We start from the raw sequence: 26,929 nt of genomic DNA, 5'->3' as shown, positions 1-26,929 counted from the left end.
AGATGTGGAGAGTGGGCAGTTTGCTGGGTGTTTCATAGACAATAGGTGCAGGAGTAGGCCATTCGGCCCTTCGAGCCAGCACCACCATTCAATGTGATCATCGCTGATCATCCACATTCAGTACCCCGTTCCTGCCTTCTCCCCATATCCCCTGATTCCACTATATTTAAGAGCCCTATCTAACTCTCTTGAACGCATCCAGAGAACCGGCCTCCACCGCGCTCTGAAGCAGAGAATTCCACAGACTCACAACTCTCTGGGTGAAAAAGTTTTTCCTCATCTCCGTTCTAAATGGCCGACCCCTTATTCTTAAACTGTGACCCCTGGTTCTGGACTCCCCCAACATGGGGAACATGTTTCCTGCCTCTAGCGTGTCCAATCCCTTAATAATCTTATATGGTTCAATAAGATGCCCTCTCATCCATCTAAATTCCAGTGTATATAAGCCCAGCTGCTCCAGTCTCCAACACGGCTGATCATCTGAAATCGGTACCCCGTTCCTGCTTTCTCCCCGTATCCCTTGATTGCAGGTGCAGTGTTGGGGCCTGGCTTTGCCCCCTGAGACTGACCACTGGGGACTGGGATGTTGTTTAAGATGGAACAGCAGATGCTGGAATAATCGAAGGTAGACAAAAATGCTGGAGAAACTCAGCGGGTGAGGCAGCATCTATGGAGCGAAGGAAATAGGTGACGTTTCGGATCGAGACCCTTCAGACTGATGGGGCACGGAGAAGAAAGGAAGATGCGGAGACAGTGGGCTGTGGGAGAGTTGGGAAGGGGAGGGGAAGGAGGGAGGAAGCAAGGACTACCTGAAATTGGAGAAGTCATTGTTCATACCGCTGGGGTGTAAACTACTCGAGTGAAATATGTGGTGCTACTCCTCCAATCTGCGGTGGGACTCACTCTGGCCATGGAGGAGGCCCAGGACAGAAAGGACTGAGGTGTTGTTTTCTCTGCAGGTGCAGGAGATCAGGCTCTCTTCTCATCCGTGTACTCCATCTTGGTGCAGCAGCTTCCACGAGAGCCCATGGAGTGGAGAAGGTAGGGTCGCTGTTCCAGTCACCGTGCGCGCGGGGGGGGGGGTTATCAGATACAGATTTACAGATACAGCGTGGAAGCAGGCCCTTCGGCCCACCGAGTCCGTGCCGACCAGTGATCCCCCCGCACACTAACACTATCCTACACATGTTAGGGGCAATTTTACATTTGTACCAATCCCAATTAACCTACAAACTGTACGTCAATGGCGTGTGGGAGGAAACCAAAGGTCTCAGAGAAAACCCACGCAGGTCACGGGGAGAACGTGCAAACTCCGTACAGACAGCACCCGTGGTCGGGATGGAACCCGGGTCTCCGGCGCTGCATTCTCTGTAAGGCAGCAACTCTACCGCTGCGCCACCGTGACGGACCTGCCTCTGAACCACGCAACTAAACTATCCTGCCACCAGCTGGAGGGTGGTCCTGACCTCCCATCCATGTGATTGGAGATCCTTGCACTGTTTCTAATTGGAGTCTGCAGGACTTTATCTAGCATTAAACGTTATTCCCTTCACCGTGTGTCTGTACCCTGAGGAGGACTCCATTGTAACCACGTATTGTCTTTCCGCTGACTGGTTAGCACGCAACAAAAGCTTTTCACTGGACCTCGGTACACGTGACAATAAAGTCGTCAAGTCAAGTCTATTCGTCACATACACATACGAGATGTGCAGTGAAATGAAAAGTGGCAATGCTTGCGGATTGTGCAAAAACCTACAAAGCAGAATGGAATAGAATTACATATTACATATTTGTGGGAGGGAAGAAAAAGGAAAAAAACAGCAATTTAAAAAAGACTCCACACAACAGTCGAATGGTTGAGTAAAGTTAGTCCCTGGTGAGATAGGAGTTTACAGTCCTAATGGTCTCTGGGAAGAAACTCCTTCTCATCCTCTCCGTTCTCACAGCATGGCAGCGGAGGCGTTTGCCTGACCGTAGCAGCTGGACCAGTCCGTTGCTGGGGTGGAAGGGGTCTCCCATGATCTTATTGGCCCTGGAGTTGCACCTCCTGATGTATAGTTCCTGCAGGAAGGGGGCGAGTGTAGTTCCCATAGTGCATTTGGCCGAACGCACTACTCTCTGCAGAGCCTTCTTATCCTGGGCAGAGCAGTTCCCAAAACAAACTGAACTGATCTGGAGCACCTTGGCGTCCACCACCTTGGGCGCTAGGCATTGGTTATGTGCCCGTCACCCGTGGCCAGGAGAGGTGGCGCGCTTGGCCTGAGGGAAAGATGGCGGAGTTTTAATGTTGACCTCCGGCTGGCCAAGATGGAGCCCTGAGCAACAAACACAGTGCTGGAGGAACTCAGCGGGTCGGGCAGCGTCTGCAGAGGGGATGGATGGATGGATGGACAGACGACGTTTCTGGGGGCACGGATGGAGTAGAGGGGAGGGGGGGAGGCAGGGAGGGAGGGTAAGGAGAGGAGAGATCTAACTGTGATTCCTCGTGCCCCAGGTCTTACGGTCGACCCCCCAAGATGATCCACCTGGAAGCCAATTTTGTCCAGTTTAAGGAAGAGTTGATTCCCAAGGAGGGGAACCGGGCGCTGCTCACGTTCCCATTCCTGCACATATTTTGGACGGACTGCTGTGTGAGTATGGTGACTCGTGTGTTGTATGCCCCCAACCCCTCTCTCCCCTGCTCTCCCCCCCTCTCTCCCCTCCCCCATCTTTCCCCTTCCCCCTCTCTTCCTCCCCGCCTCCCCTCCCCTCTCTCCTCCCCCTCTCCCCTCCCCCTCCTCCTCCCCCTCTCCACCGGTTATCCCTCTGACAGTAAAGCTGTGCCCTCTAGCCTTTGACATTTCCACGCTAGGGTAAAGGTTGTGAGTGTCTACCGTATCTATGCCTCTGACCATTTTACACCTTCTGCCAGATCTCCCCTCCACCTCCGGCGCTCCAGAAACAGATGATCCAAGCGCTAACACAGGAGGAAGCTGACTCTACCAACACTGTGCTTTGTCCGAGTGTGTTCTTAGAGTCATTCAGCACGGAAACAGGCCCTTCAGCCCATCTTGCCCATGCCCACCAAGCCATCCCCTCTCGTTCAGTCCAATGACATTTGTCGCCACGTGTACCGAGGTACAGTGAAAAGCTTTTGTTGTGAGGTGACCATATATTAGTCCCACCTGCCCGCGTCTGGCCCACATCCTTTAGATGTAGAGTTACAACATGGAAAGTAGGCCCTTCGGCCCACCGAGTCCATGCCAACTATTGATTGCCGAGCACACTAGTTCAGCCCATATCTCTCTAAACATTTCCTATCCATGCACATGTCGTAAGGTCATAAGCGATAGGAGCAGAATTAGGCCATTCGGCCCATCAAGTCCACTCCACCTTTCAATCCTGGCTGATCTATCTCTCCCTCCTAACACCATTCTCCTGCCTTCTACCCATAACCTCTGACACCCGTAGTAATCAAGAATCTATCTATCTCTGCCGTAAAAATATCCACTGACTTGGCCTCCACAGCCGTCTGTGGCAAAGAATTCCACAGATTCACCACCCTCTGACCAAATAAATTCCTTCACATGTCCTTCCTAAAGGAACGTCCTTTAATTCTGAGGCTCTGATCTCTAATCCTAGACTCTCCCACTAGTGGAAACATCCTCTCCACATCCAAGCCTTTCACTATTCAAACTAAGATAGATAGAGGCAGACAGATTCTTGATTAGTATTAGTGTCAGGGGTTATGGGGAGAAGGCAGGAGAATGGGGTTAGGAGGGAGAGATAGATCAGCCATTATTGAATGGCGGAGTAGACTTAATGGGTCGAATGGCCTAATTCTGCCCCAATTGATGTCCAAACATCTTTCAAGAATCGTCATAGTCCCAGCCTCAACCACCTCTTGGCAGCTGGCTCCATATTTTTTTTAATTTTTGTCCTGTTCCATGTGTAGTTTGCTGTGGTTTTTTATTGTTTTTAACTGTGTATGTGTGCGGGGCGGGGGAAACTTTTAAATCTCTTCCCTGTACGGGGAACCCGACCTTTTCCCAGTCGGGTTTCCGTTGTCGTTGGGGCCTAGCACCGTGGAACGGCCTCCAACCGGAATGACCTGGGGGCTCCAGTCGCGGAGCTTGCGGATTCACCATCGTGGAGCTGGCCGGCTTTGGGGCTTGGGATGCTCCAGCTGCAGGCCCGGTGGACGGTGACATCGGGAGCTCGCGGGTCCCTGGTGGGTGACCGCTTTTCAGAGCTCCCGCGGCGGCAGCTTCTCCTGCCCGAGTTGCGGGGTTGAAGGCGACTCGGAGCGGGGCCTGACATCGCCCGGCGCGGCTTTAACGGCCGCGGGACTTACCGGGGACTTTAACATCGGGAGAAGATGGAGAGCAGGGGAGAGACAAGACTTTGCCTTCCATCACTGTGAGGAGGAGATTCACTGTGATGGATATCTGTGTGAATTGTGTTGGTTGTGTGTCTTGTAAAATTGTATCTTCTTGTTGTATGGCTGCAGAAACCAAAGTTCCTAACGGATAAATAAAGTTGATTGTGTCGTATACAGCCAGCACCCTCTGTGTGATGAAGGTTGCCCCGCAGGTTGTGATTGAATCTTCCTTTGACGAACCGCAGGACACGGAGGTTTACAAGGCGACAGCGAAGGATGAGATAACAAAATGGCAGAACATTCTGAAGGCGTACAGCAGCGTGGACTGGCTGATCGTGGTGGTGGAGAGCGACGCAAAGAAAAAGAACAAAACCAACATCCTGCCCAGGACATCCATCGTCGACAAAATCAGGAACGACTTCTGCAACAAACAGAGCGACAGGTACGGTGGTGGCAACATGGTGGCCCCCGTGATATCACCCCTCGCTGGCGTGTAGGGAGGAACTGCAGATGCTGCTTTAAACCAAAGGTCGACACAAAAAGCTGGAGTAATGCCCCTGTCCCACTTAGGAAACCTGAACGGAAACCTCTGGAGACTTTGCGCCCCACCCAAGGTTTCCCTGCGGTTCCCGGAGGTTGCAGGTGGTTGCCGGAGGTTGCAGGTAGTGGAAGCAGGTAGGGAGACTGACAAAAACCTCCGGGAACCGCACGGAAACCTTGGGTGGGGTGCAAAGTCTCCAGAGGTTTCCGTTCAGGTTTCCTAAGTGGGACAGGGGCATTACTCAGCGGGACAGGCAGCATCTCTGGAGAGAAGGCATGGGTGACGTTTCGGGTCAAGACCCTCCTTCAGATGGAGAGTCGGTGGAGAGGGAGACAGAGATAAGGACGGGTAAGGTGTGAACAATGGTCTCGACCCGAAACATCACCCATTCCATTCCTCTCCAGAGATGTTACCTGTCCCGCTGAGTTACTCCAGCATTTTGTGTCTATCTTTGGTTTAAACCAACATCTGCAGTTTCTTCCCACACCATCCATGTACCTGTCTAACTGTTGTTTTAAATGTTGGAATGGTAAGGTGTGAACGTGGATACACAATGTTTCGGGTCGGGACCCTTCAGACTGAAAGCAGACAAAGCTTCACTTCAGTTTATTGTCACGTGTACTGAGGTGCAGTGACTGTAGCTTGTAGGTGGGCCTCCTATGGCCAGATGTCACCGAGGGGGTGTTGCCCTGGGTGGAGAGGTTGTGCCTGTGGCCGTGGTCCAGTCTGAGTGATCAGACCAGTTTCTTCCCAGCTGTTATCAGGCAACTGAACCAAGTAGGGATGCAGGTGCAGCAGGCAGTGAAGAAGGCGAATGGTATGTTAACATTCATAGCAAAAGGATTTGAGTATAGGAGCAGGGAGGTTCTACTACAGTTGTACAGGGTCTTGGTGAGACCACACCTGGAGTATTGCGTACAGTCTTGGTCTCCTAATCTGAGGAAAGACATTCTTGCCGTAGAGGGAGTACAGAGAAGATTCACCAGACTGATTCCTGGGATGTCAGGACTTTCATATGAAGAAAGACTGGATAGACTCGGCTTGTACACGCTAGAATTAAGGAGATTGAGGGGGGATCTTATAGAAATTCTTAAGGGGTTGGACAGGCTAGATGCAGGAAGATTGTTCCCGATGTTGGGGAAGTCCAGAACAAGGAGTCACAGTTTAAGGATAAGGAGGAAATCTTTTAGGACCGAGATGAGGAAAACATTTTTCACACAGAGAGTGGTGAATCTGTGGAATTCTCTGCCACAGAAGGTAGTTGAGGCCACAGTTCATTGGCTATATTTAAGAGGGAGTTGGATGTGGCCCTTGTGGCTAAAGGGATCAGGGGGTATGGAGAGAAGGCAGGGATGGGATACTGAGTTGGATAATCAACCATGATCATATTGAATGGTGGTGTAGGCTCGAAGGGCCGAATGGCCTACTCCTGCACCTATTTTCTATGTTTCTTTTCTACCACAACCAGGGAGCAGTCTTGAGCTACCATCTATCCTCTTTGGTGACTATCCTTGATCGGACTTTGCTGGCTTTACCTTGCACTAAACGTTGTACAATACACAATACTATACAAGGTAGACACAAGTGCTGGAGAAACTCAGCGGGTGCAGCAGCATCTATGGAGCGAAGGAAATAGGCAACGTTTCGGGCCGAAACCCATTGGGTTTCGGCCCGAAACGTTGCCTATTTCCTATTTCCCAAAGGGCTTCGGCTCGAAATGTTGCCTATTTCCTTCGCTCCATAGATGCTGCTGCACCCGTTGAGTTTCTCCAGCACTTGTGTCTACCTTCGATTTTCCAGCATCTGCAGTTCCTTCTTAAACACAACACAATACCGTTTATTGTCATTTGAACCTCAAATGAAGTTCAAACGAAATTTGGTTTCTGCAGTCATACAACAAGAAACAAAACCAAGACACACGACCAACACAATTTACACAAACATCCATCACAGTGAATCTCCTCCTCACTGTGATGGAAGGCAAAGTCTTGTCTCTTATTCCCTTATCATGTATCTGTACACTGTAAATGGCTCGATTGTAATCATGTAGTCTTTCTGCTGACTGGATAGCACGCAACAAAAAGCTTTTCACTGTACCTCGGTACACGTGACAATAAACTAAACTAAACTGAACCTCCCACAATAGACAATAGGTGCAGGAGTAGGCCATTCGGCCCTTCGAGCCAGCACCGCCATTCAATGTGATCATGGGACGACAGATGGCACAATGGGCTAAGTGTTCGGCTGGCAACCTGAGGGTGGCCGGTTCGAATCCCGCTTGGAGTGCATACTGTCGTTGTGTCCTTGGGCAAGACACTTCACCCACCTTTGCCTGTGTGTGAATGTGTGTGAGTGATTGGTGGTCGTCGGAGGGGCCGTAGGCGCAGAATGGCAGCCACGCTTCCGTCAGTCTGCCCCAGGGCAGCTGTGGCTACAGAAGTAGCTTACCACCACCGAGTGTGACTGAGGAGTGAATGAATAATGCGATGTAAAGCGCCTTGAGTATAAGAAAGGCGCTATATAAATCCCATCCATTATTATTATTATTATGGCTGATCATCCACAATCAGTACCCCGTTCCTGCCTTCTCCCCATATCCCCTGACTCCGCCCTCTGGAGCAGAGAATTCCACAGACAACGAAATTCCCACATTCCACGAAATTCGAATTGAATATTTGACTATCTGGTCAGAACAGTGAAAGGCCTGGATGGAGTGGATGTGGAGAGGATGTTTCCACTAGTGGGAGAGTCGAGGACTGACTTTTAAGCTGAAACTAAACTAACCCAGAGGCGACCTTCCTTGCCGCAGGTGCGTGGTTCTCTCCGATCCCCTGAAGGATTCGGCCCGCACGCAGGAGTCGTGGAACGTCTTCTTTGCCAAGCTGCGGACTCTGCTGCTGATGTCCTTCACCAAGAACCTGGGCAAGTTTGAGGATGACATGAGAACAATGAGGGAGAAGAGGACGGAGGCCGGCTGGAGCTTCTCTGCCTACTTCATGGTTCAGGTAAGCTTGCCCCAAGCACGCCCGTTACCGCTGATCTATTTAACTATCCAACATCTTAGACAATAGACAATAGGTGCAGGAGTAGGCCATTTGGCCCTTCGAGCCAGCACCGCCATTCAATGTGATCATGGCTGATCATCCACAATCAGTACCCCGTTCCTGCCTTCTCCCCATATCCCCTGACTCTGCTATTTTTAAGAGCCCTATCTAGCTCTCTCTTGAAAGCATCCAGAGAACCGGCCTCCACCGCCCTCTGAGGCAGAGAATTCCACACTCACCACTCTCTGTGAGAAAAAGTGTTTCCTCGTCTCCGTTCTAAATGGCTTACTCCTTATTCTTAAACTGTGTGGCCCCTGGTTCTGGACTCCCCCAACATCGGGAACATGTTTCCTGCCTCTAGCGTGTCCAAACCCTTAACAATCTTATATGTTTCAATAAGATAGCCTCTCATCCTTCTAAACTTCAGAGTGTACAAGCCCAGCCGCTCCATTCTCTCAGCATATGACAGTCCCACCATCCCGGGAATTAACCTTGTAATTAATCTTAAAGGAGAACATTTGTTTTATTTAATCATGGAAGTGGCTAAGACAGTATTTAATCACTATTACCCTTGACGATAGTACCGGCCACTGATGTGGACCACTGCAGTTCTTCAGCTGATAGTGGTCCCACAGAGCTGTCAGTCTGAAGAAAGGTCTCGACAAAAAAATGTCACCCATTCCTTCTCTCCAAAGATGCTGCCTGTCCCGCTGAGTTACTCCAGCATTTTGTGTCTATCCTCAATTAACCTACAAACCTGTACGTCTTTGGAGTGTGGGATGAAACCGAAGTCCTCGCAGGTCACGGGGAGAACGTACAAACTCTGTACAGACAGCACCCGTAGTCGGGATCGGACCGGGGTCTCCAGCGCTGTGAGGCAGCAACTCTACCGCTGTGCCACCGTGCCACTTTTGCCGATGGAATTCCTGGGATTGCGGGCAGTTTTGGCTTTTATGTTGTCAATACAGAATACAAGGAGGTAAAGGGAAAATCTTGCTTACATCAGCATGTCAGGCACAGAGACCCGGGCAACACACAGAAAGAAAGTCTACATTAGGGGGAGTCAAGAACCAGGGGCCACAGTTTAAGAATAAGGGGTCGGCCATTTAGAACGGAGACGAGGAAACACTTTTTCTCACAGAGAGTTGTGAGTGGAATTCTCTGCCTCAGAGGGCGGTGGAGGCCGGTCCTCTGGATACTTTCAAGAGAGAGCTAGATAGGGCTCTTAAAGATAGCGGAGTCAGGAGATATGGGGAGAAGGCAGGAACGGGGTACTGATTGGGGATGATCAGCCATGATCATATAGAATGGCGGCCTCCTCGTGCACCTATTTTCTATGTTTCTATGAAGACTGGATGGCCGGCAGACTCTCCCCGACATTTTCCCTCTCGTCAACCAGCCTCAGGCAGTGGTGGCACCAGTCATGCAGGGAGGTTAACGTACGTTCCTTAGAACTAAATCGTGAGCGTAACAGGTGTTAAAATAGCCCTCATGACTCACTAATGTTTTAATGTTTGAGGATTATTTTGTTGAATCTTCCTTTACGCTCCTTGGTATTTTAAACACGTTCATTTTAAGATTAAAATAAAAATAATAAAAGACCAACAAAAATATATCGATAAAAATAAAAGGATTTGTTCTACTAAATTTGGATTAATTGAAAAGGCGGCACGTCAAGGCCTACAAGGCCGCACGTCACGGCCCTGGTCTGTTGTCTATAGCACCTGCAGTTCGTTCCTGCACAGGTTGACGTTGACATTGTGTCTGCGGTGTGTTTGCAGGAGGAGTTGGCGTTTGTGTTTGAGATGCTGCAACAGTACGAGGACGCTCTGGTCCAGTACGACGAGCTGGATGCTCTCTTCACCCAGTACATCGTCAACTACGGGGCCGGCGGTAAGTAATAGGTGACAGCAGCAGAATTATGGCCATTCAGCCCATCATGGCCACTCCACCATCTCCCACTCAACCCCATTCTCCTGCCTTCTCCCCATAACTCCTGACCCCCGCACTAATCAAGAATCTATCTATCTCCGCCTTAAAAATATCCACTGACTTGGCCTCACAGCTCCGCAGATTCGCCACCCTCTGACTAAAGAAATTCCTCCTCATCTCCTTCCTAAAGGAACGTCCGGTAATTCTGAGGCTTTGGCCTCTGGATTAGTTCAGAGATACAGTGCGGAAACAGGCCCTTCGGCCCACTGGGTCCGTGCCGACCGCCAATCCCTGCACACGTACACTATCCTACACACACTAGGGACATTTTTTACCTTTACCAAGCCAATTAACCTACAAACCTGCGAGTCTTTGGAGGAAGATAATAGCTCAGGACCACTCTCTAGTTGTTGGCAGGATAGTTCATTTCATATGTTCTAGGAGCAGAATTAGGCCATTCGGCCCATCAAGTCTACTCCGCCATTCAATCTTGGCCGATCAATCTTTCCCTCTCAACCCCATTCTCGTGCCTTCTCCCCTATAACCCTGACACCCGCACTAATCACAAAATCAAGTTGCCTGATGACAGCTGGGAAGAAACCGTCTCTGAATCTGGAGCTGTCCGTTTTCACACATGTGTACGTCCTCTCTCTGCTCCATCTGCTCCCCCTTGTGTGTGTGTGCGCGTGTGCACGTGTGTGTGTGTCTGTCTGTGTGTGCGCGTGTGCAAGTGTTTGCACGTGTGTCTCAGTGTGCACGTGTGTGTATGTGTGCGTGTGTGAGTGCGTGTGTGCACACGTGTGTGTCTGTCAGTGTGTGTGTGTCTGAGTGTGCGCCTGTGCACGTGTGTGTGTCTGAGTGCACGTGTGTGTCTGTGTGTATGTGTGTGCAAGCGAGTGTGCACGTGTGTGTGTCTGTGAGTGCACGTGTGTGTCTGTGTGTGTATGTGTGCAAGCGAGTGTGCACGTGTGTGTGTCTGTGTGTGTGTATGTGTGTGCAAGCGAGTGTGCACGTGTGTGTGTCTGAGTGCACGTGTGTGTCTGTGTGTGTGTATGTGTGTGCAAGCGAGTGTGCACGTGTGTGTGTCTTGTGGTTTGTGTGTGTGTATGTGTGCGAGTGCGCGCGTGTGCACGTATGTGCGTGCGTGTGCACGTGTGTGTGTGAGTGTGCACGTGTGTGTTGGCCTGACGTTGCCCCTGTGCTGCTGCAGATGGAGCCAACTGGCTGACGTCGTTCTGCCAGCCGGTGCGGAGTTGGAACGGGCTGGTTCTCCGCAAGCCGATCGACATGGACAAGAGGGAGCTGATCCAGAGGAACCAGGCCACGCTGCTGGACCTGCGCAGCTACCTCTTCTCCCGCCAGTGCACGCTGCTCGTCCTGCTGCAGCGGCCCTGGGAGGTGGCGCAGCGCGCCCTGCAACTGCTGCACAACTGCGTGCAGGAGCTGAAGCTGCTGGAGGTATGCTCGTGTGCGGCGACACTTGCACTGCACTGTGTAAGAAGGAACTGCAGATGCTGCTTTAAACCGCAGATCGACCCGCTGAGTTACTCTAGCACTTGTGTCTATCTTCAGTACAAACCAGCATCTGCAGTTTCTTCTCCAATAGAGGGTCTCCAATGAGGTAGATGGGAGGTTAGGACTACTCTCTAGTTAGTGATCGAATGGTTCAGCTGGGACGAAACAGTCCTGACAGTGTCAGAGATCCTGACCTCAGGTGCTGTCTGTACGGAGTGTGCACGTTCTCCCTGTGACCGCATGGGTTTTCTCCGGGTGCTCCGGTTTCCTTCCACATCCCAGAGACGTGCGGGTTTGGAGGTTAATTGGCTTCTGTAAATTGTCCCCTAGTGTGTAGGGAGTGGATCAGAAAGTGGGATAACATGGAACTAGTGAGAACGTGTGATTAATAGTGGGCATGGGCTCGGTGGGCCGAAGGGCCTGATTCCATGCTGGGTCTCTAAACAAAACACAGTATGATTTGATTGGAATTAGCCCTTGTTTAATCGCCCGTTCCTTGGCAAGATGATGGTAACGGGACTGGTTTATTGTCAAGTGTAACCAGATACTTGGCCCTCTTGCTAACCAGTCGATCACACTGCACGCAAGTACAATGATACCCCATGCAGGGACAACAGGTGGTGCAAAGAGAAATGCAGAATGTAGTGTTACAGTTCCAGGGAAAAGGTCCGGTCCACAATGGGGTGGGATGGAAGATCGGGACAACACCCCAGACAATAGGAGGATCATTCAGTAGTTTGGTTAGGGTGGGGAAGCAGCTGTTTGTGAGTCGCCTGGCACTCTCACTCTGTCTTGTCGTGTGTGTGCGTGCGTGTATAAATAATATGTCAACACAGTGCACTGTAAACAATATAACAAACCAGAGAAAAATAACGTTCAGTGTGTGATACACACACACACACACACGCACACGCGCACGCACACACACACCCACCTCCCCCCCCCACCCAAAGGAGGGTTTTGCATATTTCCTTCGCTCCATAGATGCTGACTCACACGCTGAGTTTCTCCAGCATCTTTCTCTACCGTGTATATATTATATAAAGATATGCAAAAAAGGTACGATGCTAAAAGAAACAGGCCATTGTTAGCTGCTTGTTGGGTGAGAACAAGAAGCTGATGTGACCCTCTCTATCTCTCCCTCTCTCCCTCTCACTCTCCCTCCCTCTCTCCCTGCCCTCACTCTCTCTCTCTCTCTGTCCCCGCAGGTATCTGTGCCAGTGGGGGCCCTGGATTGCTGGGTTTTCCTCAGCTGCCTGGAGGTGCTGCAGAGGATAGAGGGCTGCTGTGAGCGAGCTGTGCTGGACAGCAACTGCGGTCACACGGTGGGACTCTGGGCCTACGCCACCGAGAAGGTACTGCCGCCACGCGTGTGGCACATGTGGATCCGTGTGTCTCAGTTCAGTTTTGTTAATGCCACGTGTACCGAGGTACAATGAAAAGTCTTTGCCTTCTCAAAAGTTCATAACTTTGGCCCATCAAGTCTACTCCGCCATTCAATCAATAGACAATAGGTGCAGGAGTAGGCCATTCGGCCCTTCGAGCCAGCACCGCCATTCAATGTGATCATGGCTGATCATCCACAATCAGTACCCCGTTCCTGCCTTCTCCCCATATCCCCTTACTCCGCTATCTTTAAGTGCCCTATCTAGCTCTCTCTTGAAAGCTTCCTCATCCCCCTAAAGGAACGTCCTTTAATTCTGAGGCTGTGCCCTCCGGTCCTAAACTCTCCCACTAGTTTATCTCCACATCCACTCTATCCAGGCCCTTCTCTATTCTGTAAATTTCAAAGAGGTCCCCCCTCAGTCATCTAAACTCCAGCGAGTGCAAGCCCAGTGCCGACAAACGCTCGTCGTATGTTAACCCAGTAACCCCATAAACCCCTAACACCCGTGCTAATCAAGTGCTGTCTGTGTAGAGTTTGCATGTTCGCCTCGAGAGGAAAATAGGGGAACAGCAGACTTGTGTTGGATGGATGTCAGTGGATGTAGTGGAGGTTACGTGAGGATATGTCGGGCACATCACACAGCGGTAGAGTTGTCGCCCTACAGCGCCAGAGGCCCAGGTTCAACCCTGACTGCGGGTGCTGCCTTTGTGGAGTTTGCACGTTCTCCCCGTGACAGCGTGGGTTTTCTCCGGGTGCTCCGGTTTCCTCCCACATTCCAAAGACGTGCGGGATTGCAGGTTAATCGTCCCGCGTAAATTTTTGCGCAGTTCTTACTTTGTTTCTGATTCTTTTCGTCCTGAAAGGTAAGATGGACACAAAATGTCGGAGTAACTCAGCGGGTCAGGCAGCATCTCTGGTGTGAAGGGATAGGTGACGTTTGGGGTCCAGACCCTTCTTCAGACTGAGAGTCGGGGGGGGGGGGGGAGAGGGGAACGAGAGGTGCTTCGGAGACAAAACTACAAGGAAATGTTCGTCGCACAAATGGATGTGGGCGATAGGTGGCAACGAGTTATACTACGGGGCGACAGTGAAACGTACAACGGCTGGGGTGCGGTGAGGGGCGGTGGGAGAGGGGGGGGGACAAGGGTTACGTGAGGTTAGCGAAATCAACAATCTAACCGCTGGGCTGTAAGCTGCCCTTGCAGCTCACCGCTAAACAAGGTAACCCTCAGTCTGAAGAAAGGTCTTGACCCAAAACCCAAGAAAGGTCACCCATTCCTTTTCTCCAGAGACACTGCCTGTCGCGCTGTTACTCCAGCATTTTGTGCCTGTCCACAGAGTAACGCTCGCTCTCAGACGGGAGGGGAAGCGTGGATCTGCTCAGTACCCCGTCTCTGTGGGAGTGTGTGTCGTACACAGATCCCTCCCCCCCCCTCTGATACACTCTCTCCTTCTCTTCCCCCTCTCCCCCCCCCTCTCTCTCCCCCACAGCTGAAGTCTCTGGGGAACCAGTGTGGGCTGGTGACGGAGGGTGGGCCGGACTCTGAGGACCTGAATCGCACGGTGGATGTGCTGGCGGGGCTGGGGACCGAGAGATCCGAGACTGGTGAGTGGGAGCGACTGACCACCCCCAATCCTCCCCCCCCCCCCCCCCCCCCCCCCCCCCCCCCACCCTCCTCGCCCGGCCGAACCCCCCACCCCCCCAAAGACGTCCACACCCCCCCGAATCACACTTGCTACCTACCCCCTGTTGCCCCTCTCCGCACCCCCCCCCCCCCCCTCCCATGGCGTTGTGAGGCAGCAGCACTACCCGCTGTGCCACCGTACTGGTCACTGCTCTAACGGGCTCTAAACACAAACCCCTCTCTCCTCTTGCAGCCAACAGCCCCCAGAGTCCGTACAAGACCCTGAACGAGGCGCTGTCGTCTGTGGAAGCCTTTGAGAAGCATTACTTGGTAAGAATGTACTCGCTCTGGATGTTTGCTGGGGGCTGGGACTCTCCGGAACACTGGGGGGGGGGCCCTTCATTTTAAGAACAAGGGGTAAGCCATTTAGAACGGAGACGCGGAAACACTTTTTCTCACAGAGAGTGGTGAGTCTGTGGAATTCTCTGCCTCAGAGGGAGGTGGAGGCCGGTTCTCTGGAAACTTTCAAGAGAGAGCTAGATAGGGGTCTTAAAGATAGCGGAGTCAGGGGATATGGGGAGAAGGCAGGAACGGGGTACTGATTGTGGATGATCAGCCATAATCACATTGAATGGCGATGCTGGCTTGAAGGGCCAAATGGCCTACTCCTCACCTATTGTCTATTGTCTATTGATGGAGGAGAGCCTCTATAAGGCACTGGTCAGGCCGCATTTGGAGTATTGTGAACAATTTTGGGCCCCGTATCTGAAGAAGGATGTGCTGGCTCTGGAGAGGGTCCAGAGGAGGTTTACGAGAATGATTCCAGGAATGAGTTGAGTTACCCTAAGATGAGCGTTTGTCAGCACTGGGCCTGTACTCGCTGTAGTTTAGAAGAATGAGGGGGGAACCTCATTGAAACTTACAGAATAGTGAAAGAAGGAACGGGGTACTGATTGGGGACGATCAGCCATGATCAGATTGAATGGCGGTGCTGGCTCGAAGGGCCGAATGGCCTACTCCTGCACCTATTGTCTATTGTGTATTGAAAGGCCTGGATGGAGTGGATGTGTAGAGGATGTGTCCACTGGTGGGAGAGTCTAGGACCAGAGGTCACAGCCTCAGAATAAAAGGATGCTCTTTTAGAAAGGAGATGAGGAGGAACTTATTTAGTCGGAGGCAGAGGATTTCCGTGGATTTTGAAATTCGGTTAAATAAAATTTGGTAAAAAATTAAAAAAAAAAAAAAAATCTGTCTAAACATCCGCTGTAAATGGCTTTCTGCTAGACAGTGAGCCGCTGCGTCGATGTTTGAGTACGTGGAAATCAGCAGCGGCGATTTTGGCGGAACGCATGTACGCTGCTGCGGGCCGACCGTCTCCGCACGCGCGTCCCTACGGACATTTTTTTTGTGTCTGTGAGAGCAGTTTTTAAAAATATATTGGGAAACTTTCCTATTATCTCAAATTCAATCCAGGTATTTCTTCAATGTCCTCGTAACATATCAGCCAGAGTCCATCCGACTTTCCAAGCGTACACCTTCATTACGTAATCAGAGCCGGTTGCTGAAGCTATTCTTGAAGGCTGCCTTCTGGTGGAGGGCAGGTGTATTGCATCCTCCTGCGCTGGGCTTAAGGGTGAATGAAGGCAGACATTTCTTATGGACTCGTGCAATGTTTTAGGCAATAGACAATAGGTGCAGGAGGAGGCCATTCGGCCCTTCGAGCCAGCACCGCCATTCAATGTGATCATGGCTGATCATCCCCAATCAGTACCCCGTTCCTGCCTTCTCCCCATATCCCCTGTCTCCGCTATCTTTAAGAGCCCTATCTAGCTCTCTCTTGAGGCCGAGATCAGCCATGATTAAATGGCGGAGTAGACTCGATGGGCCAAATGGCCTAATTCTACTCCTATAACGTGAACATGTGAGAGGGGTTGGGGGGGATTTGCTTGCAGACTGGGGTTTAGCTTTAGTTGAGAGATACAGCGCAGAAATAGGCCCTTCGGCCCACTGAGTCAATGCTGACCAGCGATCACCCACTTACGATCTTACTCGCTGCAGCTTTTCAGGCCCATTAACGTAATAACACAGATAAACAAATGATAATCTAAGCTGCCGTAAATCAGTAAAACGCTTCTTCTTGCGTATGGCGTGCACAGCCTAAAGTTGTAGGACAAGTTGTTCTGTTTGACATTATTTGATTGTGCACGCCGGGTTGATTGCATTCGTCGAAACAGGGCGGACCACGTGAAGGTTGCAATCTCCCACCTCTGAGTGAAGCACAAAGTGCTGGAGGAACAACATCTCAGGAGAAAACAGACGGTGACATTTCAGTAGGAAACCCTTCTTAAAATCCAACTCAGATTTGTGTCTGAAGAAGGGTCCCAACCCAGAACGTCACCTATCCATGTTCTCCACAGATGCTGCCTGACCCGCTGGGTTACTCCAGCACTCAGTCACGGGGCAGGGGGGAGAGTTCTGTTACTGTTCGTGCTATGCTGTGGGTCGGTCCTGGCGGTGTGAGTCAGGGGCGCAGTTCCTGCCTCCACCACCCACACCTTCTCTTGATCCTCACCCTCCTGTGTCTCCCCCGTTTGCAGGAGCTCTCGTACATGGCGATGGAGATGTACAAGACTATCGGGCGAGTGCGTTCGGCTCAGCTGTTGGGGAAGGAGCTGGCTGACTTCTACATGTACGTCAGTGTAGACAGTGTGGTCACCGCTCTGGCCACCGCTCCCTCCGGCCACCGCTCTGGCCACCGCTCCCTCCGACTACTGCTCCAGCCCACCGCTCCCTCCGGCAACCGCTCCCTCCGGCCACCGCTCCCTCCGGCCACCGCTCCCCCCGGCCACCGCTCCCCCCGGCCACCGCTCCCCCCGGCCACCGCTCCCTCCGGCCACCGCTCCCTCCGGCCACCGCTCCCTCCGGCCACCGCTCCCTCCGGCCACCGCTCCCCCCGCCCACCGCTCCAGCCCACCGCTCCAGCCCACCGCTCCCCCCGGCCACCGCTCCCCCCGGCCACCGCTCCCCCCGGCCACCGCTCCCCCCGGCCACCGCTCCCTCCGGCCACTGCTCCCTCCGGCCACCGCTCCCTCCGGCCACCGCTCCCCCCGCCCACCGCTCCAGCCCACCGCTCCCTCCGGCCACCGCTCCCCCCGGCCACCGCTCCCCCCGGCCACCGCTCCCTCTGGCCACCGCTCCCTCCGGCCCACCGCTCCCTCCGGCCACCGCTCCCCCCGCCCACCGCTCCCTCTGGCCACCGCTCCCTCCGGCCACCGCTCCCCCCGGCCACCGCTCCCCCCGGCCACCGCTCCCCCCGGCCACCGCTCCCTCCGGTCACCGCTCCAGCCCACCGCTCCCTCCGGCCACTGCTCCCTCCGGCCACCGCTCCCCCCGGCCACCACTCCCCCCGGCCACCGCTCCAGCCCACCGCTCCCTCCGGCCACCGCTCCCTCCGGCCACCACTCCCTCCGGCCACCGCACCCTCCGGCCACCGCTCCCCCCGGCCACCGCTCCCTCCGGTCACCGCTCCAGCCCATCGCTCCCTCCGGCCACCGCTCCCTCCGGTCACCGCTCCCCCCGGCCACCGCTCCCTCCGGCCACCGCTCCCTCCGGTCACCGCTCCCCCCGGCCACCGCCTCCCCCCGGCCACCGCTCCCTCCGGCACCGCTCCCCCCAGGCCACCGCTCCCCCCGGCCACCGCTCCCCCCCGGCCACCGCTCCCCCGGCCACCCGCTCCACCCGGCCACCGCTCCCCCCGGCCACCGCTCACCTCCGGTCACCGCTCCAGCCCACCCGCTCCCTCCGGCACCGCTCCCTCCGGCCACCGCTCCCCCCCGGCCACCGCTCCCCCGGCCACCGCTCCCCCCGGCCACCGCTCCAGCCCACCGCTCCCTCCGGCCACCGCTCCCTCCGGCCACCGCTCCCTCCGGCCACCGCTCCCTCCGGCCACCGCTCCCCCTGGCCACTGCTCCCTCCGGTACACCGCTCTGGCCACCGCTCCCTCCGACTACTGCTCCAGCCCCACGCTCCCTCCGGCAACCGCTCCCTCCGGCAACCGCTCCCCCCGGCCACCGCTCCCCCCGGCCACCCGCTCCCCCCGGCCACCGCTCCCCCCGGCCACCGCTCCCCCCGGCCACGCTCCTCCGGTCACCGCTCTGGCCACCGCTCCCTCCGACTACTGCTCCAGCCCACCGCTCCCTCCGGCAACCGCTCCCTCCGGCAACCGCTCCCTCCGGCCACCGCTCCCTCCGGCCACCGCTCCCCCCGGCCACCGCTCCCCCCGGCCACCGTTCCCTCCGGCCACCGCTCCCGTCGGCCCACCGCCCCCCCCGGCCACCGCTCCCTCCAGCCACCGCTCCCTCCGGCCACCGCCCCCTCCGGCCACCGCCCCCTCCGGCCACCGCTCCCTCCGGCCACCGCTCCCTCCGGCCACCACTCCCCCCGGCCACCGCTCCCTCCGGTCACCGCTCCAGCCCACCGCTCCCTCCGGCCACCGCTCCCTCCGGCCACCGCTCCCCCCGCCCACCGCTCCCTCTGGCCACCGCTCCCTCTGGCCACCGCTCCCTCCGGCCACCGCGCCCCCCGGCCACCGCTCCCCCCGGCCACCGCTCCCCCCGGCCACCGCTCCCCCCGGCCACCGCTCCCTCCGGTCACCGCTCCAGCCCATCGCTCCCTCCGGCCACCGCTCCCTCCGGCCACCGCTCCCTCCGGCCACCGCTCCCTCCGGTCACCGCTCCCCCCGGCCACCGCTCCCTCCGGTCACTGCTCCACCCGGCCACCGCTCCCCCTGGCCACCGCTCCCTCCGGTCACCGCTCCAGCCCACCGCTCCCTCCGGCCACCGCTCCCTCCGGCCACCGCTCCCCCCGGCCACCGCTCCCCCCGGCCACCGCTCCCCCCGGCCACCGCTCCAGCCCACCGCTCCCTCCGGCCACCGCTCCCTCCGGCCACCGCTCCCTCCGGCCACCGCTCCCTCCGGCCACCGCTCCCCCCGGCCACCGCTCCCTCCGGTCACCGCTCTGGCCACCGCTCCCTCCGACTACTGCTCCAGCCCACCGCTCCCTCCGGCAACCGCTCCCTCCGGCAAACGCTACCCTCGGCCACCGCTCCCCCCGGCCACCGCTCCCCCCGGCCACCGCTCCCCCCGGCCACCGCTCCCCCCGGCCACCGCTCCCCCCGGCCACCGCTCCCTCCGGTCACCGCTCTGGCCACCGCTCCCTCCGACTACTGCTCCAGCCCACCGCTCCCCTCCGGCAACCGCTCCCTCCGGCAACCGCTCCTCCGGCAACCGCTCCCCCCGGCCACCGCTCCCCCCGGCCCCCGCTCCCCCCGGCCACCGCTCCCTCCGGCCACCGCTCCCGTCGGCCCACCGCCCCCCCCGGCCACCGCTCCCTCCAGCCACCGCTCCCTCCGGCCACCGCCCCCTCCGGCCACCGCCCCCTCCGGCCACCGCCCCTCCGGCCACCGCTCCCTCCGGCCACCGCTCCTCCGGCCACGCTCCCCCGGCCACCGCTCCCTATGGTCACCGCTCCAGCCCACGCCCCTCCTGGCCACCGCTCCCTCCGGCCACCGCTCCCCCCCCGCCCACCGCTCCCTCTGGCCACCGCTCCCTCTGGCCACCGCTCCCTCCGGCCACCGCTCCCTCCGGCCACGCTCCCCCCGGCCACCGCTCACCCCGGCCACCGCTCCCTCCGGTCACCGCTCCAGCCCATCGCTCCCTCCGGCCACCGCTCCCTCCGGCCACCGCTCCCTCCGGCCACGCCTCCTCCCGGTCACCGCTCCCCCCGGCCACCGCTCCCTCCGGTCACCGCTCCCCCCGGCCACCGCTCCCTCCGGCCACCGCTCCCCCCGGCCACCGCTCCCCCGGCCACCGCTCCCCCCGGCCACCGCTCCCTCCGGTCACCGCTCCAGCCCACCGCTCCTCCGGCCACCGCTCCCTCCGGCCACCGCTCCCCCCGGCCACCGCTCCCCCTGGCCACCGCTCCCCCGGCCACCGCTCCAGCCCACCGCTCCCTCCGGCCACCGCTCCCTCCGGCCACCGCTCCCGCCGGCCACCGCTCCCTCCGGCCACCGCTCCCTCCGGTCACCGCTCTGGCCACCGCTCCCTCCGACTACTGCTCCAGCCCACCGCTCCCTCCGGCAACCGCTCCCTCCGGCAACCGCTCCCCCCGGCCACCGCTCCCCCCGGCCACCGCTCCCCCCGGCCACCGCTCCCTCCGGTCACCGCTCTGGCCACCGCTCCCTCCGACTACTGCTCCAGCCCACCGCTCCCTCCGGCAACCGCTCCCTCCGGCAACCGCTCCCTCCGGCAACCGCTCCCTCCGGCCACCGCTTCAGCCACCGCTCCCCCCGGCCACCGCTCCAGCCCACCGCTCCCTCCGGCCCACCGCTCCCTCCGGCCACCGCTCCCTCCAGCCCACCGCTCCCCCGGCCACCGCTCCCTCTGGCCACCGCTCCCTCCGCCCACCGCTCCCTCCAGCACAGTGCTCCCTCCGGCCACCGCTCCCTCCGGCCACCGCTCCCTCCGGCCACCGCTCCCTCCGGCCACCGCTCCCTCCGGCCACCGCTCCCTCCGGCCACCGCTCCCTCCGCCCACCGCTCCCTCCGCCCACCGCTCCCTCCGGCCACCGCTCCCTCCGGCCACCGCTCCCTCCGGCCACCGCTTCCCATCCGGCCACCGCTCCCGCCGGCCACCGCTCCCTCCGGTCACCGCTCCACGCCCAACGCCCCTCCGGCCACCGCCTCCCTCCGGCCACCGCTCCAGCCCACGCTCCCTCCGGCCACCGCTTCCCTCCGGCCACCGCTCCCTCAGGCCACCGCTCCCTCCGGCCACCGCCCTCCCTCCGGCCACCGTCCCAGCCCCACCGCTCCCTCCGGCCACCGTCCTCCGGCCACGCTCCAGCTCCCACCGCTCCCTCCGGCCACCATGCTCCCTCCGGCCTCCGCTCCCTCCGGCCACCGCTCCCTCCGGCCACCGCTCCCTCCGGCCACCGCTCCAGCCCACCGCTCCCTCCGGCCACCGCTCCAGCCCACCGCTCCCTCCGGCCACCGCTCCCTCCGGCCACCGCTCCAGCCCACCGCTCCCTCCGGCCACCGCTCCAGCCCACCGCTCCCTCCAGCCACCGCTCCCCCCGGCCACCGCTCCTGCCACAGGCCCAGCCCCATGCAGTGGGGTCACGGGGTCACACCGGACCCCACTCTGCCCCACCTCGGGCCCTCGACAGTCACAGCAAAACTTCCTCCGCCATGTGGACGACAGATGGCACAATGGGCTAAGTGTTCGGCTGGCAACCGGAAGGTAGCTGGTTCGAATCCCGCTTGGAGTGCATACTGTCGGTGTGTCCTTGGGCAAGACACTTCACCCACCTTTGCCTGTGTGTGTCCTTGGGCAAGACACTTCACCCACCTTTGCCTGTGTGTATGGAAGTAATTGTGTGAAGCACTTTGGGGTCAATGCAAGTTGACTAAAAATGTGCTATATAAATAAAGACATTATTATTATTATTATTATTATAGAAACATAGACAATAGGTGCTGGAGGAGGCCGTTCAGCCCTTCCAGCCAGCACCGCCATTCACTGTGATCATGGCTGATCGTCCACAATCAGTACCCCGTTCCTGCTTTCCCCTCCTATCCCTTGATTCCATTAGCCCTGAGAGCTAAATCTAACTAGTCAAACAGCTTGGAAACAGGCCTTTCGGCCCAACTTGCCCATGCTGACCGAATGCCCCATCTACACTAGTCCCACCTGCCTGGCCCATATCCCTCTAAACCTGTCCTATCCATGTACCTGCTAAATGTTTTTTACAGTCATAAGCAATAGGAGCAGAATTAGGCCATTCAGCCCATCAGGTCTACTCTGCCATTCAATCATGGCTGATCTATCTCTCCCTCCTAACCCCATTCTCCTGCCTTCTCCCCATAACCCCTGACACCCGTACTAATCAAGAATCGATCTATCTCGGCCTTAAAAACATCCACTGACTTGGCCTCCACAGCCGTCTGTGGCAAAGAATTCCACAGATTCACCACCCTCTGACTAAAGAAATTCCTCCTCATCTCCTTCCTAAAAGAACGTCTAATTCTGAGGCTGTGACCTCTGGTCCTAGACTCTCCCACTAGTTGAAACACCCTCTCCACATCCACTCTATCCAGGCCTTTCACTATTCTGTAAGTTTCAATGAGGTCCCCCCTCATCCTTCTAAACTCCAGCGAGTACAGGCCCAGTGCCGACAAACGCTCATCATAGGTTAACCCACTCATTCCTGGGATCATTCTTGTAAACTTTAAATATTGTGGTGGTCCCTGCCTCAACTACCTCCTCCAGCAGCTTGTTCCATTCCACCCGCCACCCTCTGTATAAAAACGTCACCCCTCAGGTTCCTATTGAATCTTTCTCCCCTCACCTGAAACCTATGCCTTCAGCTTCTCGATTCCCCTAATCTGATCCCCTCGTGATTTTGTACACCTCTACATGATCACCCCTCATCCTCCTGCGCTCCAAGGAATATCGTCCCAGCCTGCCCAACCTAATGTGTAGGAAGGAACTGCAGATGCTGGTTTACACCAAAGATAGACACAAAATGCTGGAGTAACTCAGCTGGACAGACAGCGTCTCTGGTGAGAAGGAATGGGTGACGTTTCATATCGTGTCTGAAGAAGGGTCTCGACCCGAAACGTCACCCGTTCCTTCGCTCCAGAGATGCCGCCTGTCCCGCTGAGTTACTCCAGCATGTTGTGTCTTTGATATAAACCAGCCTCTGCAGTTTTCGCAGTTACATTTGTTTATTGCGGTGTTTGTTTGCATTATCTTTGGGCCATAAGTAGCATCTTTCCCACACCTGTCTTGTTACAGGCGGAAAGGTGAGCCGGAGAAGGCGGAGAGCTACCTGCAGGAGGCGCTGAGGACCTACCTGTCGGAGGGCTGGGCTCTCCTCATTGCCCACACCAGGAAGCAGCTGGCCGAGTGTCAGAAACGCCTGCAGCAGACCCAGAAGTATCCTTACAGCGCGGCGGGTAGAGCTGCTGCCTCACAGCGCCAGAGACCCCGGTTCCATCCCGACTACGGGTGCTGTCTGTACGGAGTTTGTACCTTCTCCCCGTGACCGCGTGGGGTTTCTCCGGGTGCTCCGGTTTCCTCCCACACTCCACAGACGTACAGGTTTTGTAAGTTAATTGGCTGCGATAAATTGTAAATTGTCCCTAGTGTGTGTGTAGGATAGTGCTGGGGTACGGGACGATCGCTGGTGGGCCGAAGGGCCTGTTTCTGCTCTGTATCTCTGAAGTAAAGTGTAAATGAGAGGATGGAGTGTTTCCAGCTGAGAGCCCTGGCCCCTGGGGCAAACGCAGGCAGGTGAGACATGGTGGGCCTGTTACCACGCTGTATGACTCAACATGCTGGAGTAACTCAGCGGGACAGGCGGCACCTCTGGCGAGGAGGAATTGGTGACGTTTTAGGTCGAGACCCATCTTCAAACACCATGTGAAACGTCACCCATTCCTTCTCTCCAGAGATGCTGCCTACAGCTTTATGTGTTTTTCACACAGTTGTGAGTCTGTGGAATTCTCTGCCTCAGAGGGTGGTGGAGGCCGGTTCTCTGGATACTTTCAAGAGAGAGTTAGATAGGGCTCTTAAAGATAGTGGAGTCAGGGGATATGGGGAGAAGGCAGGAACGGGGTACTGATTGTGGATGATCAGCCATGATCACATTGAATGGCAGTGCTGGCTCGAGGGGCCGAATGGCCTACTCCTGCACCTATTGTCTATTGAGTTTATCAATATTCATTACTGCTGGGTTGCGAGCCGCCCGAGCTGAATATGAGTCTTTCACACGCATGTCATTCTGTGTGGTTAGCGTGTGGCGTGCGTGTGCTGCGTGTTTGGGTGAGGACTGGGCGTAGCCGAGCGCGGGTTGTTGCTGCCTTGACCGGGCGTGCCAGCTACCTCCAGACCAGCAGCCTGCTGGCATCTGACCAGTGCCTGGCGGAGACGGAGCGCATACACTACTGCCAGGAGATCCTGAAGATGGCCACAATGCCCCACGCACAACAGGGTAAGCTCCTCCCTCTCTGCACTGTATTGGGGGGGTGGACTGACGGTGGGGGGGGGGCAGCACGGTGGCGCAGCGGGTAGAGCTGCTGCCTCACGGCGCCGGAGACCCGGGTTCATTCCTGACTACGGGCGCTGTCTGTACGGAGTTTGCACGTCCTCCCCGTGACCTGCGTGGGTTTTCTCCGGGTGCTCCGGTTTCCTCCCACACTCCAAAAACGTGTGGGTTTGGATTCCGTACTCCAAGCCTGTCCTATCCATGTACCTGTCTAACTGTTTCTTAAATGTTGCGATAGTCTCAGCCTCAACTACCTCCTCCGGCAGCTCGTTCCGTACACCCACCACCCTCTGTGTGACAGGTCCCTGTGTATGGAGTGGGACTGGTGAGTCCCTGTGTGTGTGGGTGGGTGGGGTGAGTGGTGGGTGCCTGTGTGTGGGTGGGGTGGGTGCCTGTGTGTGTATGTGGGTGGGGTGGGTGCTGGGTGCCTGTGTGGGTGCTGTGGTGGGTGGGTGGGGTGGGTGCAGACTCTGATGCCCGTGTGCTTTGCCCCCCGACAGAGGAGCGTGTGCCACTGGGCATGGAGGGCTTTGCCAGGCTGCGGAGGCTGCGGTTGGAGCCGGCCGGAGCGGTGGTTCACATGGGTGGCACGCTGGACATGGAGCTGACCATTCACAGCCTGATGCCCGTGGCCGTACCCCTTGACCAGCTCTCCCTGCACCTGCACCTGTCCCCGGCCAAGGGGGCTGGGAGGGGGGGTGAGGGGGCGGCGAGGGCAGGGACAGCCACTGGCACGGTGGTGTTTGCCGGCGCGGGCAGCGGGCGGGGCGGCGGGCAGACGGGCGTGGAGTTGTACGAGCTGCACGATCGCAGCCCCTCCGACAACAGCCTGACGTCCAGCAGCATCGTCTGCAAGAACATGCACCTGCTGCTGCGCCGGCAGGAGAGCTGCGGCTCCATCGAGCGCTCCACTGCACCGCTGCCTGAGGACAGCGCCCGCTCCCTGCACGTTGCTGCATTGGTGCTGCAGCCCGGAGACAACAACGTCACCTTCACCGCACAGGTAGGTGCCCGCGCCCCGATATATCACCCCCCCTCCCCCCACCCCCCTCCACACCACCTACCCTCCCCACCGCCCCCCCTCCCCTCACCACCACGTCCTCCCCACCAACCCCCTCCTCTCCCCACCACCCCCACTTTGTCCACACTCCCCGTAACGTCACCCCCTCCTGTATGTGCTCCCTCTCCCCGTCAGTGTGTGTGTGTGGGTCAGTGTGTGTGTGTGTGGGTCAGTGTGTGTGTGTGTGGGTCAGTGTGTGTGTGTGTGTGGGTCAGTGTGTGTGTGGGTCAGTGTGTGTGTGTGTGTGGGTCAGTGTGGGTCAGTGTGTGTGTGTGGGTGTGGGTCAGTGTGTGTGTGTGGGTCAGTGTGTGTATATGGGTCAGTGTGTGTGTGTGGGTCAGTGTGTGTGTGTGTGTGGGTCTGTGTGTGTATGTGGGTCAGTGTGTGTGTGTGGGTCTGTGTGTGTGTGTGTGGGTCAGTGTGTGTGTGGGGGTCAGTGTGTGTGTGTGGGTCTGTGTGTGTGTGGGTCAGTGTGTGTGGGGGTCAGTGTGTGTGTGTGGGTCTGTGTGTGTGTGGGTCAGTGTGTGTGTATATGGGTCAGTGTGTGTGTGGGGGTCAGTGTGTGTGTGGGTCAGTGTGTGTGTGTGGGTCTGTGTGGGTCTGTGTGTGTGTGTGTGTGTGGGTCTGTGTGTGCGTGTGTGGGTCAGTGTGTGTGTGTGGGTGTGTGTGCGGGTCAGTGTGTGTGGGTGTGGGTCAGTGTGTGTGTGTGTGGGGGTCAGTGTGTGTGTGTGTGTGTGGGTCAGTGTGTGTGTGCGGGTCAGTGTGTGTGTGTGTGGGTCAGTGTGTGTGTGCGGGTCAGTGTGTGTGTATAGGTCAGTGTGTGTGCGGGTCAGTGTGTGTGTGTGTGGGTCAGTGTGTGTGTGTGTGGGGGTCAGTGTGTGTGTGTGTGTGGGTCAGTGTGTGTGTGTGTGTGGGTCAGTGTGTGTGTGGGTCAGTGTGTGTGTGTGGGTCAGTGTGTGTGTGGGTCAGTGTGTGTGTGGGGGTCAGTGTGTGTGTGGGTCAGTGTGTGTGTGTGGGTCAGTGTGTGTGTGGGTCAGTGTGTGTATGTCAGTGTGTGTGTGTGTCAGTGTGTGTGTGGGTCAGTGTGTGTGTGTGGGTCAGTGTGTGTGTGTGGGTCAGTGTGTGTGTGTGGGTCAGTGTGTGTGTGGGGGTCAGTGTGTGTGTGGGGGTCAGTGTGTGTGTGTGTGGGTCAGTGTGTGTGTGTGGGTCAGTGTGTGTGGGTCAGTGTCTGGGTCAGTGTGTGTGTGTGTGGGTCAGTGTGTGTGTGTGGGTCAGTGTGTGTGGGTCAGTGTGTGGGGGTCAGTGTGTGTGTGCGTGTGGGTCACTGCCAGTGTGTTTGTGTTTGTCCAGGCCAAGGAGGC

The 26,929-nt window shown here is 57.1% G+C and overlaps 1 protein-coding gene across 1 annotated transcript in view; it reads left to right on the top strand.

Annotated features, from left to right (window-relative positions):
- Positions 1-26,929, top strand: part of trappc10 (trafficking protein particle complex subunit 10) — a 37,507-nt gene that overhangs the window by 6,856 nt on the left and 3,722 nt on the right. The window contains exons 2-15 of the mRNA XM_033033482.1: positions 960-1,041; positions 2,495-2,630; positions 4,606-4,802; positions 7,711-7,906; positions 9,727-9,838; positions 11,088-11,335; positions 12,601-12,747; positions 14,271-14,385; positions 14,658-14,734; positions 17,002-17,093; positions 23,257-23,397; positions 24,342-24,454; positions 25,009-25,511; positions 26,919-26,927. Of these exons, the coding sequence (XP_032889373.1) occupies positions 960-1,041; positions 2,495-2,630; positions 4,606-4,802; positions 7,711-7,906; positions 9,727-9,838; positions 11,088-11,335; positions 12,601-12,747; positions 14,271-14,385; positions 14,658-14,734; positions 17,002-17,093; positions 23,257-23,397; positions 24,342-24,454; positions 25,009-25,511; positions 26,919-26,927 (2,168 nt within the window). The remainder of the gene's footprint in view (positions 1-959; positions 1,042-2,494; positions 2,631-4,605; positions 4,803-7,710; positions 7,907-9,726; positions 9,839-11,087; positions 11,336-12,600; positions 12,748-14,270; positions 14,386-14,657; positions 14,735-17,001; positions 17,094-23,256; positions 23,398-24,341; positions 24,455-25,008; positions 25,512-26,918; positions 26,928-26,929) is intronic.

Source organism: Amblyraja radiata, chromosome 14 (assembly GCF_010909765.2).
Source record: "Amblyraja radiata isolate CabotCenter1 chromosome 14, sAmbRad1.1.pri, whole genome shotgun sequence".
NCBI classification, from domain to species: domain Eukaryota; kingdom Metazoa; phylum Chordata; class Chondrichthyes; order Rajiformes; family Rajidae; genus Amblyraja; species Amblyraja radiata.
This window is presented reverse-complemented; position numbering and strand designations above follow the sequence as displayed.